Genomic DNA, 13,638 nt, shown 5'->3' with positions numbered 1-13,638 from the left:
ATATATTATATATATATATATATATATGCACTTTCACTTTTGGGAGGGATCGCTAAAATACCGCGGACGAGGGGAAAATCCCTCACGTAGGTGTATTGGTATAGGGAGCCCATTTTTTCCAAAACAAAAAGAATAATTTTCTGATAACCAATAAATGAGCAGTAGAAGAATTATCAGATCAACATCATCTTCGTCGATAAGTGTGTGGAAGAAGGATCTGGGGCCAAAACTGAGTGATATATTTTTAAGAAAAGACCTGGAGAACGCAAAAAAGAGTGTCAATAAGGGGATAGAGCAAAAAAATTGGAGTGAAAACAATAAAGAAATATATCTGAACAGTTTTGTAAATGCAAGTAGGGATAATGGGACAGAGTTGGAAAAGAAGATAACAGAGTGTGATGTGGAACATGGTGAAGAAAAAAAAAAAAAAAATAGTAATAATAATATTAATAATATTTATAGCAGTAATAATATTTATAGCAGCAATAATATTTATAGCAGCAATAATATTTATAATAGTAATAAGAAGAAAGAAAAATACACCGATTTTGCATGCAGAGAGATATTCATATTTGACGAGAATATTACATGTTTTCCAAATTACATGCACAAGTCATCTGTAAATATAAAAAAGAAATTTGATATATGTGATGTAATAATAGAAGTACGAGATGCTCGACTGCCATTTACAAGTAGTAACCATTTTATTATAAACAGTATGAAAAAAAAATATAAAAATAGTAAGCGATGTATAATTATTTTAAATAAAGTAGATTTAATATGTAATAAAGTAGCGTTAAAAGCAAAAAATTTAATAGAAGAGAAATCAAATTCTATATGTTTATTAACATCATCAAAATTTAATAAAAATATATCAAAAATACGTGATATTTGCAAAGAAATAAAACCCAAATTTAAAAGTTTAGGTATATTCGCTATGTTAATAGGTTTACCTAATGTAGGTAAGTCCAGTATTATAAATTCGTTCAAAGATATTACATATAATATGAGTAAATATGGATATAAAAATAATAAAATAGCATATGAGGTTAATAGAAAAAGAGTTCAAACAAATATTTTGGCAGGTACGACAAAAACAATTAACACATATAAAGTTTCAAATAGTCCTTTATTATATTTTATAGACACACCAGGTATATTTTTACCAAAAATGGAAGATAAACAAATCAGCTTAAAACTAAGTGCAATAGGATCTACACTAGATTATAAATATGATCATATGTATGTTGGAGATTACATTTTATTTATGTTAAATAAATATAAATATTATAAATATGTGAAAATGCTTGGTCTAGAACAACCTACTAATGATATTCGTTTTGTTAGTAATGTCATTTCGACAAAACTAAATTTATGTAGAAATTATAAATATTTAGATATTAATGGTGGATGTAGATTTTTTATTGATATGTTCAGATTAGGTCTCCTGGGACAGGTCTGTTTGGATGCTGTTCCTAATACTGATGACTTTATCACCTATTTCGACTTCAATTCACAAGAACCCCTAGCTGTAGATTCTTCGAAAAACCCAACTCCATTCTGCGGCCTGCTCTAAAGTGCCCCCTCGCTGTGCGCATTTGTGTACGAGTCGTATTTATCTTTTTATTTTTTCGTTGCTTCGTGGTTTCACAAAACTTTGCATGTTTTCACATCTTGTCAATTTACTTATCCCAATTCTCTTTTCTTTTTCTTTTTTTTTTTTTTTTTTTTTTGTTCAATTTTCTTCGCTCTGAGCCAGAGGTCTGAAATTTCCAACCTTTTGAAAAACCAAAAAAAAAAAAAATAAATAAATAATAATACCTGAAAAACTGTAACAACAAGTAACAATACGTTACAAAATCAACTCTTCGGTTATGATACCTACGTTTAGACAATTTTCATTTTTAGTTCCTTCGCCTCATGGAATTTTGTAGGAATTACGATATATCCAGCGGTAAAGTGATATCATATGACCCCATAGCATGGTAGTAAATATTTCGATAAAAGATAATATTAGAAATTTCATCTAAAATAGTTCATTTGGAATGAGCTACTATTCTATGATATAGCACATTCTTAAAGTTAATGTACATTTTGTGGTGCACATCATCATATTGGGGATCATTTAAACAAAAAATTTCATAGATTAAGTAGTAGTAGAGGTTGGGTGAAGGGGGGGGGGGAACGGAGGAAGCAGGAAGCAATCAAAAAATGCACATACCTGGCATAACGAACGTAATGAACGTACCTAGGATTTATAACAATAATGCACTGCAAGCGTGCGGTAAGGAATATTTTGCGCATTAACACATTATCGCAAAATCGCATTTTTTCGCCTACGAAATGTATCTTGCTATTTTGTACCATATGGTTCGAAGAGGGCTGATCAAATTCAAAGGACCTGTCTGCACATGTACATGTGTTCGTGCAGTTCAATGGACGAATTGCAAATCACCTCTACGCCGCAATGACTATCATGTTTAGAGGTACGCGCTTTCGTCTACCTCCCGCTCTGCTCAGAAGTCGATGTCCCATGTATCGTCATCGTTGAAGGATTCCTCTTCATCCAAGGCTCCCTCCTTTTCAATTTGCTTAACGTCAATATCCTCTGCATAAGTTTCTGTCTTTGAAACCAAAGGAGGATCAAGAAGACGGCCTGCTAGCTTATCCCAGTTAAAAGTCGAAAAAAAAGCATGTTCTTTAATATCTTTAAATCCATTAATAGAACAACCAATTCTTCCTTGAGGTAATCTACATAACAATCTTTTCATCAAGTTAATACTATCTTTGTCTATAACATAATCAGGAAAAGTGAGTTGTCCTGTTAATATATCACGAAAGATTTCTAATTGATCTTCTTCATCATTTCCGAATGGTAATGGTCCACATATAAATTCATATAAACATACTCCTAAAGCCCAGATATCAACAGTACAACCATATCCTTTTCCTAATATAACTTCAGGTGCCATGTAGTGAGGAGTACCAACTAATGTATATGCTCTACCTTGTATTTTTTTAGCACATCCAAAATCAATTAATTTTACATAGCCTTGTTTATCTAACAAAATGTTTTCTGGTTTTAAATCTCTATAGACTATATTTCTTTCATGTAGATATTCTATAGCTAATATGATCGATCCTAAATAAAACTGTGCTTGTGGTATCGTTAATAGACCTAACTTTCTAATAGCTTCATATAACTCACCTCCTGTTACTAGTTCTGTAAGGAAATAAAAATATTTTGAATCTTTAAAAGTTCTAACCAAACGAATAATAAATGGATGATCATTTTCTGCGGTTATTTCTCTTTCTAATTTTATATTATTTTGTTGATTTAAATTTATAATACTTCTCTTACTAACACACTTTAATGCATATCTAATTTTGGTTGGTATATGGTGCACTAATTTAACAGTACCGAATGTACCTCTACCAATAATTCGTTCTGTTTCTAAATCTTCCATTTCCACTTTAGTATCTTGCATTTTTATTCTTTCTTCTAAATGTGTCAACATAGGACCTTGGATAATTTGTAAGAAAACACTCTTATCAACAAACCAACACTCAACATTATTTACTTTACTAATAACCGATGCAGTTCTAGGTTCATCATATAATAATGCACGTTCACCAAAATAATCATTTTTTCCTAATGTCCTTAATCTTTTATTATTTTTTACTATTTCGACTTCTCCATTTTTTATAATATAAAATCTTGAACCCACTTCCCCTTCTTGAATTATATAATCGCCTTCTTCATATCTCGTCGTTCGAAATGCTTCAATTAATAGATTACATTGTTTTTCCGTTAAATATCGAAATATATACATTTTTTTTATTATGCTTTTTTTATTATTATAATCTATAGATGCATCTATGTTATTGTTTCCTAAACAGTCAGCTAGACAAGATTCTGTTATTAATGCTATTTTGCATATTTCTAACGATTTTATTGTATGCTTAAATTTCTGTTTTTGATTTAACACATACTGATCGCCAAAGGATTTACCCCTTGTCAATATTCCTATAGACTCATCATCTAAAAACAGTTCTACCTTTCCTTCTAAAACGATAATATACTTAACTGATTTTATTTTGTCTTTATGTAATATGTAATAGTTCTCTGGATAATCCCTCACAATTGCCGTATCAGCTAAATCGTTTAACTGTTCGGAGCTGAATTGTTTAAAAATATCACTTTGCTGTAATGCTTCCGTCATTATGTTTCGAAATAGAACCACTTGTAAATTTCCTAGAACAATATTTAGTAGTTTTCTACAAATAGATGCACAAGCAGTGGGTTCTTTTGCAATGATCGTCGCGCTTCTTGGCTCATCATACAACAGTGCCCGTTCCCCAAAGTAGGATCCCTGCGAAAGGGGGAGAGTGAAAAAAAAAAAGGTCCAATCAAGTGCATACATACATACATAAAGATATGCAGACGCACACACACACAGTACAGATACATGCATATATATCTACATCTATTCACTTAAGTAATTGCCCCTCTTTGTGAGCAACGAAACAAGTGCATATTTTCCTTCGCTCAGTTTTCAGTCCGCACGCGGAAAAGGTTAATCTGAACCCTTTACAATTGCACGTCGCAAGGTAAAACGGTGCAAACAGGTCTACACACAAGTATACACGAACACATATAAAAGCATATGAACACATTTTTACGCAAAATGTAGCATCCACAAAAAATCGCTCTAGTGCACTTCCTTAGCATTAGCGACTCCTGCAGGCACTATAATCGCACGTCAGAAGAAACGGAATGAATTGTGTATAAGGTGTTAATGTAATGATTACTTTGTCAAGAATTCTTATCTCTTTATCATTAATATAAACGGTAGCTTTACCTTCTTTCATTATATATAAAACATCCCCATAATCTCCTTGTTTAACAATTATTTCACCAGGCTTGAAATTTTGAATAACACATGCATTCGTAATCATATTTTTCTGCGACTCTGTTAACATATCGAAAACTGAGACAGAGTCTATAAAGCTTCTATTTTCATTAAAATTTCTATTCGATAATTGTTTTAATGTAGCTCTAAAGGTACTTCTTTGTACACCCCATAATGTTCCATCTGTATCTGCAATTATTGTAGCACTTCTTTGCGTATTGTGTATTAAAGCTGCTTCACCAAATGAACATCCTTTACTCATTGTTTTCACCTTCTTGTCGTTTACATACACGTCAAACTTTCCGCTATTTACGATGAAGAAATAAGATCCTTCGAGGTACCACGGGAAAAATAAAAAAAATTAAAAAATTAAATAATATGGAATAAAAAGGGAGAAGCGATAAAATATAAGATGATATAAAATATAAGATGATATAAAATATAAGATGATATAAAATATAAGATGATATAAAATATAAGATGATATAAAATATAAGATGATATAAAAAATATGATAACATAAAAAATAAGATAAAACACAAAATGAGAAGACGTAAAAAATAAAGTGATATAGGGAAAAGCTCGAATAATAGTAAACGTGTGTATTTAGACCAAACATTCCCATACACATGATGCAGTTAATTACATTCATAAACTGTTATGTGAAAAAAAAATAAAAAAAAAAGTTTCAGATTTGTAACAGTTATACAACAAGCATTTACATTCCTACCCTTTTCTCCTTGTTTTATAACCAAATCGCCATTTTTAAAAACAAAAAATTGCATATAATTAGACAGAGTTAATATCTCACTATCATTTAGTGTGCTACATACTAAATTGTTTTTTAGGGAAGTTTTTATCATTTCAATATCTTCTGCTAGTTTCTCCTGCAGTTGCAGATGATCCTAACGAGTTGATTAGCAAATAGGGAAAAAAAAAAAAAAAAAAAAATGGCTAGGCAGTTGACGCTGCAAATGTATAATGAATAAATAGCTATACAGTTAACACTGCAAAGATATAGTGAATAAATGACTAAGCAGTTAACGCTGCAAAGATATAGTGAATAAATGACTAAGCAGTTAACGCTGCAAATGTATAATGAACAAAAAGAAAAAAAAAAAAATTAAAATCAGCCTATTCTATGTACCTCCATTAAACTGTCTTCCCCCGAAAAATCGTCATTTGAAAAAATAGCTTTTTTCTTATTCCTCTCACTGCTAAAATGTAATAAAAAATGTAATTATAAGTTGTATATAAGTTCATTTCCCTATTTTATGCATGTGTTAAAATTGATTGAATCTCCTAAAAGTAAATATATATCTAATATATACGTGAACAGTTTTCATAATATGAATCGATACACGTATTATATATGCAGATTTATATATACAGAAACAAAAGAGGAAATACAATAAAACAGTATTGCTACTAATAAATTAATGAACTACATATATAAAATAAAATTATCATGTTTAATTCTCTTACAAAATTTCTGCGTACAAAACAGAAAATTAAAAAAATATACTTAATAAAAAAAAAAAAAAAAAAGCATAGCAAATGGAAATACTTGAAGATACAATACCGGACTTAAAAAATAATTCGACAACACGGTAAAATTAGAACGCTTTAATGAATATAGATATCTAGAAGAGTCTAACATGTATTTTTTCTTAACATACATCCTTTTTATCTTATTTCTACCGGTAAATTACATTCACCTAAGCATATAAACGTGTATGCGTACGTATATATATATATATACATATATCTATGTGTACATATATATGGGTAAAATCTTATATGGCTACTTCACAAACATAAGTTCAACAATTTAAAAATCGTTCTATAAGAGTTAATGTGTACGAAACTTAAAAAGAAGTATTTGAACGATTTTCTGAATAGGGGTAATACATATATGTATGCACATATGTATAAACACATACGGACGAACTTTCTATGGGTTATTTTCTTGCAGGACATTTCGTACGTGATATATATGTAATTGCACATATAATTGCACATATATATACATATATATATAAATATATATATACGTAAATATATATGTACATAAATACATATATATGATTATACGCACACCCGTGAGGCTTTTCCACTTACCCTTTTTTTGGAGCATTGCTATCATCATCCATTTTTCCTATTTCTGATTTTCTAGTTAAATTGCTGTTTACAATTTGTTAGAAATGTGTAAATAAAATTATTTATAAAAAAATATTTTTTTCGAAAACTTAAAAATATTAATGATTAAAACATGATGAAGAAAGGTGTACAAAAGGTGTATATATTAATAAATTTTAATTAACATGCATTTGAAAAAAATAAAAAAAAAAATTATATTTAAAGCACAAAAAAATTTTCAATATGTAGTATCTTCAAAAAAAAAAAAAAAAAAAATTTACTGCAATAGGTGAAAAGTTAAAATTTAGCAAATTGAAACAATTGACAAAAAAGGAACAAAGAAGGAACAAAAAAGGAACAAAAAAAAAAAAAAAAAAAAAAAAATCATAGGAAAGCATAGCGAAACAAAACAAAGCAAAGGATTATGTTTCATATATTCTGTTCATTATTGTATACATTTCCATTCTTTTAAAATATCAGCAAATAAACTGCTAACAATTATTGTTAATATTACCTCTGTTTTTCATAATTTTTTTAAATTAAAAATAACTCCGATTTTAACATACTAGAATATGTTCATATAAGAGTTAACACTTAAAATGTAACGCAGAATTAATACAATGTAAAAAAGTGTAGTAAAAATAATTTAATTTTATTTTTTTTTAAAATATATATACAATACTAAATAGTATGATTATCCGTAAAATATCATAAGGTATATTTATTACACTTAAATATATATGATGCGTCTAAAAAAAAATATGTATGAGATATAATAAACATCATTACTTTTTTACGTAAAAAAATATATTTACACACGTAAATTAAATATGGAGCATTTAAAAAATGTATTTCTATGTTCATTTGTAGAAAATGAAACATGTTAGCATAGTATTAATTAGGATATAAATTTATCATCCTTTTCTTTATATTTGAGTATATATAATTAGAATTTTTTTAGCATGCTTGTTATTGCATTAACAGAGTGCACAATAGAACTTTAATACGACAAACCGATTTTTTACACTCGTTTTTTATGGGCATTCATATGTTGTAGCTGATATATATGTTGTTGCACTTTAAAAAGAGATAAAAAAAAAAAAAAAGAAAAAAAAATGCATACATAAATGAGATAATGTTACAGTAGACACTTTAATAAAAATAAAGATATATATTTTTTATTTTATTTTATTATTTTTTTTTTTCCTTTTGTGCTGTTCTCCATTATATCTATATAATAAACCCAAGCGTTCAGAGTATTAATATATGATAGAAAGACATTTTCCGTAAGCGTAAGATTCATATATTAATTAAAAAATCTTTGTTTAAATTTAAGAAGGTTCTATAAAATATAATTAAATAGGCACATGGAGGCACTACTATTAGTAAAAAAATAAAGTAGTAAAATGCTTACAAAAAAAATAGTATTATTTAGTTTATATAATTTTCCTATCGCTTTACGACATACAGGTGTACGAATATACATGCATATATGCACATATATGTGTGTTGATAAATTCATTTCCCCCTATGCCGTTTAATTTTTTATTTTCATTTTTGTCTAGTATTATTCAGTAAATTAAAAAGTTGTAACACATCTAATGCTTCAAAGAAACACATCTACTATACTTTACTGCTCCAAATTATATGTTCGCTGCGTGTAATTAATAAATCAATTAAATTAAAATAACCTAAACAAAAAATAAAAAATAAATAAATAAAATAAAATAATTTTTTTTTTTTTTTTTTATTTTAGCTATCCAATTAGCTTAATTTCAAAGTCTGATCTCATAGTTTTGCTGGCATTATTTTGTTGATATCGCTTTGATAACATATAGTAAAAATATTTGTTTTTAATTTTTTGTTTGTTGAATGCCTAAACGAGAAAAAATCAAATGCGTCGACATGTGGTCACGCGCACATATAAATATATAAATATATAAATATAAATATAAATAAATAAATAAATATATATATATATATATATATATATATTATATACATATGCCTGTGCACGTTCACATTTTTGCATTACCTGGGTTATGTTCAAAATGTCAACATTTTTTAAATTTTCCATATGCTTCATAAATAATGGTATAAAAACATTATAAAAATTAATATCACCAAATGATAAATAAGAAAGAGATCTTAGCAGGGAAGCTAAAGTTGAGAGACTCATAAAATATACATTTTTACAAATATATATAGATAAGACCTGTAAAACAGAATAATTTTTTACCTTAATATTATTGTATATACTTACTATTTCTTTTTTTTGTTCTGAAGTTGACATACTATTATTCTCTTCCTTGAATGGATTTTTATTATTATTTAACCAAGAAAAACTATTATATATAACATTCCTTATGGTATGGTTAAATTTATTTTTCTTGGTAATTCTTCTCTTAGTAAAATATAATAAATTATGAAAATACGCTGCCAATATTTTCGGTTTACAAAGATTGTTAAGATACAAATCAACGATTCTGTGCGTTAGACAATAAATAAAGGATTCTTTATAATACCTATTTCTGTGTGCTAAAAAAATTAGAACACTTTTTATTTCATTACTATCAAAATTGTCAATTATATAATTTTCATTATTTTTTATTAAGCTAAGAATTTTATTTTCCAGTTTATCAAAATATGTACAATTATGATGTACATTCAATGTTAACATTGAATCAATTATGTAAAATATATGACCAATGTAATAATTATCAATAAATAATAATTTATTTTTATATGTAAGAAAAGTCTCGTTATAATCGTTTACACTTACATCTGCAAATTTGTTTATATCAATTTTTACCTGATCTAATTGCTCACTTACATTTCTCACTATATCTATAAGCTTCCCATAGCTGTACTCATACTGTAAATTCTCTTTTAAAAAATAGTTATACGTTCGAATTATTTCATCCATTTCGCTCACTTCATTCGTTTCATCCATTTTCTTGTCATAGCTTTTGTTGTCAAAATTAATGAAGTTCTCATTTTTTATATCCTTCTTTTTATATTCATCACAAATAAAAGTTCTGTACCATTGGGAGATGTGTGAATAACTTTTTTCCTTCTCTTCCGTTCTAGACATTCTAAAACTAATATTTAATTTGTCCTTCTTCTTAAATAACTCTTTATTCGTAGTTTTTGCGTTTATAAAAAAGGAATAAAAACCCAAACCTTCATTATATAGTGTATTTTTAAATATAACGTAATTATCTCTATTGATGTTTTCAATTTCGAGAACGTGTTGGTTGTTCACTCGAGGGGGTTCCTCCTGGTCCCCTTTCTCTTGGCCCTTATTTTCGAGGTGTTCCCTCCCCCCATAACTGCTTCTATCGTTGCTTCTATCGTTGCTTCTATCGTTGCTTCTATCGCTACTTCTATCGCTACTTCTATCGCTACTTCTATCGCTGCTTCTATCGTTGCTGAAACCTACGTAGTCCTGCAAATTTTCTGACTCCTTTTGGTCTAATATTTCCTGGTTATCGTTTTGAAAATCGTCTTCATACTTGGTTATACTTTTCATTAAGTCTTCATACAAATAGCTATTGAATGTAATGTTTTCCTTTTTGTACAATGCGTACGTACGCGCCAGCATGCATAATTCATAGCGATTTGCATTTTGATTATATACATTTTTGTTTAATTTTCTAGTTAACAGTAAGAAGAGATCTTTATCAACAACATTTAAATTATGTAAGAAATGTAAAATATTCAAAATAAGGTAATTATTAAAATGGAAAAAATTTTCGGTAAAAATTTGAATTATGGGCATAATATGATCACCACACACATTGGCACTAGTTGTATTATCATCTATATTTTTGATTAGACTAATACATTCCAAATATTTGTAAATAATTATTGGTTCTATATCTGTATTAATAATATAATCTTTTATACTTTTATACAACGTTACATTTTCAATATTTAAAATGGAAAAATAATAAAAAATCATCATAAAATAATTTATACTCACTTTAGTTAATATATCTTTTTCATTTTGAGCATGAAATAATTTATCAAATTCTTTATTTAATTTTGTTAAAAAATCCAAGTCAAAAATTTTTTCTACATAACATAAATAAAGGGTTACAAAGATGTCAACGAACGTCAATCTTTTTTTTTCACATAAAATGTTTTCTGTATCATTTGTTTGGAAATACTGATCTAAATATTTCTTATACTGATTTATATATCTCTTCTTGGTTTCTTCAGAATTTTTTTTTGTCAAAATGGTTAACACAAAATTCGGGAAAAAATTGGACTCCTTTACTTCATTTATTTTCATAAAATCGATGGGTATATTTTTCATACCATCTTGTTCAATGGAATTAGGCACATAATTGTTATCATTTTTTTTTTTTTTTTGTAATTTATTTCTACTGTTTGATTTTTATCCTCATTTTTATATTTATTATGTTTGTTGTTACCATTCTCATTCTTCTGGCTAGAGTAAGACACCTTCTTCGTAGAAATGCACCCTTTTATTTTATCCAAGGCTCTAACTTTTTTGAATTTTAGGCAGTGTAAACTTTTTAGGAATGCACTTTTTACGGGCATTTTTTTTTCATCTTTTGCTATACATTTCATTAACGTTCTTTTCTTATACGCATTTTTTTTTTTTTTTTTTTTTTTTTTTTTTTTTTTTGCACAGATAGGCGTACAATACCGCTATTACATAGTAACACAGAATAGGTAAAAACGCTTAGTAGCTGGTACGACTTACTCAAATGTATTATCCTTTCTTTTTTTTTCCTTAAAATATACAGCCCTGATTGGAAAAGTGCCACGTTCGATTGTTAGTGGGCATATATATATATATATATATATATGCTCGTATGTACGTATGCATGTATGCACGAGTTAATATAAATAGTATGATTAAATATGGGGTAAAAAATAAATCATAGAATGCTAAATGGAAGGCTTAACTATAATATTAATACTATGCGTGAAAAAATGAAATATAAACACGAACGCACATGGGGACCAGCTCCGAAGCAAGTGCTACTAGTAGGGACTAAAAAACGTTTTATTCCTTTTCAAGAATATAGTCAACTAAGTTAAAATCAACAGCTTCGTTTGCATTAAAATACCTATCTCTTTCTAATATTTCTGAAATGATAGTTTGATCTTTTTCTGTATTTTTTGAAATTATCTCTATGACTTTTTTTTTCGTGTTCATTATTTCTTTATTTTGAATTTCTATATTTGTAGCTTGGTTAAATGGTATAACAGAATAAGACTGCTTTAAACAAAAGGAAGAGTTTTTTAATGAAAAACGATAGCCTTTTTTTCCACTACAAGCTAGCATACACGAAATCCCATATGCTTTACCTAAACAGTATGTATACACATCTGATGATATGTAATTTATTACATCAACTATTGATATTACGTCTGATATTCCATTTAAGTTTACTATTTTATTGTTTTCTAAATCACCTGTACTGTTAATGTATAAATGAATTGGCTTCCTTTTGGATTCATATTCTAAATATAACAACTGAGAAATAATTTGTTCTGATATATGAGGATATATTGGTGAAGATAAAAATATTATTCTTTTTGATAATAACAAAGAGGGAATATGTATATTCTGTTTCTGATAATCATGATCAGTAAATTTTATTTTATTTTTATATTTTTTTATGCCCCTTTTGTTTGTTATAATAAAATTATACCATGTTGTAGCTTTTTTACAGGCACATAAATAAATACCAGTTATTGTAAAAAAAAGTAAAAACAAATACTGCATTTTTGTCATTAAGCATGATGTATAGAAAATTTAATTCTTTCTATATTTATGGCAAATGGGTCAGCGATTAGTATGAAACGGAGTAACAGTAAAACAGTAACACCGTAACAGTAAAACATGAACACTGTAACAGTAAAACATGAACACTGTAACAGTAAAACATGAACACTGTAACAGTAAAATAGTAATACCACATAATGTAATGTAAGTTATATGTTTGCTATATATATTTTGTTCGAACAAGCGTTAATTGATGTATCGCAATACGGAAATGATGTACAGTCATATACACAAGTTTCGTATGTACGCATTCACTGCAGCATTAAACAAGTGCTTCGAGTAATGCAGCAAGAAAAAAAAAAAAAATACTGATATGTATGTATATATATATATATATATATATATGTACGATCGTACGTATAATTATTATGCATATGCACAGTTGATGCAATGCACATTAATCCCTTGTAAAATTTGTATGCACAAATAAGCCGTGTGCAATATATTAAAAAAAAAAAAAACAAAACAGTTTTTTTTTTCTTGTTTTGTTGTTATAAGAATTAATATAAAAATGAAAGAAAAAAAAAAAAAAAAAAAAAAAACGCATTCTGCAATAACTTCTTCCCGTTAAAAAGTGTATTGTATTTTCATTTTAAAAAAAATTATATAAAGTGCATATATACATCAATTGGGGGTAACAAAAAATGAGATTATTCGCTACATACTGCAAAGGAGCCTAAGCTAATAATACATTGTACTCGTAATATCATAATTAAAGGTATGTTAATCTGCGTCATAATGATGGTAACTATGTGAAAA

General features: G+C 27.6%; 4 protein-coding genes across 4 annotated transcripts; 1 reads left to right on the top strand and 3 right to left on the bottom strand.

Annotated features, from left to right (window-relative positions):
• Positions 1-154: 154 nt before the first annotated feature.
• On the top strand, positions 155-1,576 carry MKS88_004875 (GTP-binding protein; the record flags this gene model as incomplete). Its single annotated transcript, XM_067218087.1, has 1 exon — positions 155-1,576. One exon carries the CDS (start codon positions 155-157, stop codon positions 1,574-1,576), a length of 1,422 nt encoding a protein of 473 aa, XP_067071255.1.
• Positions 1,577-2,516: 940 nt separating this feature from the next.
• MKS88_004874 (cGMP-dependent protein kinase) lies at positions 2,517-7,066 on the bottom strand (the record flags this gene model as incomplete). Its single annotated transcript, XM_067218086.1, has 5 exons — positions 2,517-4,373; positions 4,813-5,243; positions 5,644-5,818; positions 6,061-6,130; positions 7,035-7,066. The coding sequence occupies 5 exons, from the start codon at positions 7,064-7,066 to the stop codon at positions 2,517-2,519; spliced, it is 2,565 nt and encodes an 854-aa protein (XP_067071254.1).
• A 1,742-nt stretch (positions 7,067-8,808) lies between these two features.
• MKS88_004873 (uncharacterized protein) lies at positions 8,809-11,651 on the bottom strand (the record flags this gene model as incomplete). Its single annotated transcript, XM_067218085.1, has 3 exons — positions 8,809-8,928; positions 9,088-11,378; positions 11,492-11,651. The coding sequence occupies 3 exons, from the start codon at positions 11,649-11,651 to the stop codon at positions 8,809-8,811; spliced, it is 2,571 nt and encodes an 856-aa protein (XP_067071253.1).
• A 442-nt stretch (positions 11,652-12,093) lies between these two features.
• On the bottom strand, positions 12,094-12,819 carry MKS88_004872 (ATP-dependent Clp protease proteolytic subunit; the record flags this gene model as incomplete). Its single annotated transcript, XM_067218083.1, has 1 exon — positions 12,094-12,819. The coding sequence occupies one exon, from the start codon at positions 12,817-12,819 to the stop codon at positions 12,094-12,096; it is 726 nt and encodes a 241-aa protein (XP_067071252.1).
• Positions 12,820-13,638: the final 819 nt, after the last annotated feature.

Source organism: Plasmodium brasilianum, chromosome 13 (assembly GCF_023973825.1).
Source record: "Plasmodium brasilianum strain Bolivian I chromosome 13, whole genome shotgun sequence".
Lineage (NCBI taxonomy): Eukaryota > Apicomplexa > Aconoidasida > Haemosporida > Plasmodiidae > Plasmodium > Plasmodium brasilianum.
Note: the sequence above shows the minus strand (reverse complement) of the source record. Positions and strands in the feature narration are given on the sequence as shown.